A 2,009-nucleotide genomic window follows, 5' to 3' on the forward strand; every position below is an offset into this window, starting at 1 on the left:
TACTACAGTTTAATACTGAGAATACGGTATAATTACATCTGTTTTGATAAACAGTGGCTTTGACACTGGAGATACTCAAATGATTGTGCACGTTTTTGATCAGAATTTTTCCACCTGTTACTGTGACATCTCTAATGTTTACGTGACAACTGTGAGTGTCCAGCCTCCCTATAACTGCAAGAGCATAACATCCATTACACTTTACAGTTACATTGCTCAAATTTGAATGATTGCCTATGCCCTCAATGAATATGACTGCAACGACTTTGTAGCTTGCTGAAGCTATGATATTTTCTAGTTGCACTACAGCATTAATCAAAATCATCGAATAGCAACTCGTATTAGATATTGCAATGTTGGTAGAATTAACAGCTGTCAAAATACCTTTGAAAAACATGTTGAATGCTTCAATGTTACTATTATTAATCAGCATCAGAGAAGGTATTTCTAAATTTCTTAGTGTAACTGTGTGTGAATTTAAAATCACCATTGAACCATTAATGAGCTTTGCTTTCTCTTCGCCAGCTCCTGAATTGCCTCTGATGACTAGATTATTGGAATCTAGGAAGCCAATAAAGTTACCAGGTATTACATGCATTCCCGGAAAGAAGATAAGTTTGGTATTTGGAGGAAAAAAGAAATTTGCATAAAAAGAAAACATGTGACACTCATGATTCACAATTAAATGACAGTCACTATCATCACTAGCAACGTATAAGGTTGTGGTATGGTTGTCTAGATCTTGGGAGATGACAAAAGATACCAACAGAAACAAAATAATCTATAAAAGAAAGTAAGGCAGCTATAGTTACTCAATACAAGTAGATCTAACTTACTGCAATCATCATATCGACTTCAATAACAAAACTTGCGTGCACTTGTTTTGTACTTATACAATGATTACAGTTTTGTTTATTGTAGTTAAGCGGAAATGATAAAAAGTTTATCTTAATGCAAAAACAATAAGTGTGCAAACATAAAGATGCAAGCATAACATAACATAACATAACAAGATGCGTGTTATGTTATGTGTGCAAGCTAGCATAACAGGATGCATGTACTTCTCATTCAAGTTATAATCATAAATAATTATTAAACTTTACATGATTAAACTCGATGACAGTGATGACAAATAATTACCAACAAATAATAATTTGAGCGCATGCAATTACTCTGAATATAACTGATCAATGATGTCTCTATATTTTTCAGTAACAAATTTCCTCTTTAGCTTAAAAGTAGGAGTCAGCTCTCCACCATCGACACTAAAGTCAAGAGGAAGTATAGCAAACTTCTAAAAATAAAAATAAAAATGCAAATAACCAAAGCCACAAATCCTATTCATAACAAAAAATATGCAGATTATTAATATGTCTGTCATGTGGACTGTGGAGTATATAAATAAGATATTGCCATACCTGAACTTTTGCTGCCCGGCTAATAGCCTGCTCATTAGCCTGTTCCATTCCTTGCTGTATATAACGTTTAATAACATCATCATTCATAGCTTCTGACACTAAATATAACACCATTCCCTCTAGTAATTAATATAATTGACTGGGCCACTGACCAGTAGTAGCACTAGATCCTATTTCATAAGCTACTTGCTTAGCAATGGAGTCCATGTCATCAGTTGGTTGGCGTCCATCAAGCAGCTGTGATCATATAAGAGAACTATTATCATAATTAACAAACAATTCAGTCTTACCACACAGCGTATTGTCACTAGCATTGTCAAGTAATGTCTTTCATCGCCAACTATCATTACATTGCTGATAATACGAATTTTTTCTTTCATATTCTATTGATAAAAAAACAAGATCTTTAGCATGTACACAAGTTAATTATAAATCCTCTAACCTGTTCAATAGGTACTGGGGCCACATTCTCACCACCTTTAGTGATAATGATCTCCTTCAGTCGACCAGTAATATAATAAAAACCTACATCAAGTTCACATTATTAGATACCAGTATACACAAACATGATGGAAGAATTGAAAAAAGCTA

At 33.5% G+C, this 2,009-nt stretch overlaps 1 protein-coding gene across 1 annotated transcript; it reads right to left on the reverse strand.

Moving 5' to 3' along the window:
- Positions 1-1,073: 1,073 nt before the first annotated feature.
- LOC109591306 (long-chain-fatty-acid--CoA ligase ACSBG1-like) lies at positions 1,074-1,992 on the reverse strand. Its single transcript, XM_020007065.1, has 5 exons — positions 1,861-1,992; positions 1,709-1,801; positions 1,571-1,655; positions 1,419-1,516; positions 1,074-1,294 (listed from the first exon to the last, which is right to left on the reverse strand). Exons 2-5 carry the CDS (start codon positions 1,796-1,798, stop codon positions 1,169-1,171), a joined length of 399 nt encoding a protein of 132 aa, XP_019862624.1. The 5' UTR covers positions 1,799-1,801; positions 1,861-1,992; the 3' UTR covers positions 1,074-1,168.
- Between the last annotated feature and the right edge of the window lie 17 nt (positions 1,993-2,009).

Source organism: Amphimedon queenslandica, unplaced genomic scaffold (assembly GCF_000090795.2).
Source record: "Amphimedon queenslandica unplaced genomic scaffold, v1.1 AMPQUscaffold_8475_Cont19581, whole genome shotgun sequence".
NCBI classification, from domain to species: domain Eukaryota; kingdom Metazoa; phylum Porifera; class Demospongiae; order Haplosclerida; family Niphatidae; genus Amphimedon; species Amphimedon queenslandica.

Bases quoted from the DNA above. Each gene is read 5' to 3' on its own strand.
- LOC109591306 (XM_020007065.1), bottom strand. From the start codon at position 1,798: ATGAAAGAAAAAATTCGTATTATCAGCAATGTAATGATAGTTGGCGAT. The intron at 1,656-1,708 runs GTAAGACTGAAT...ATATGATCACAG, and splicing joins TAGTGACAATACGCTGTGTG to CTGCTTGATGGACGCCAACC. The intron at 1,295-1,418 runs GTATGGCAATAT...TTTTATTTTTAG, and splicing joins GCCGGGCAGCAAAAGTTCAG to AAGTTTGCTATACTTCCTCT.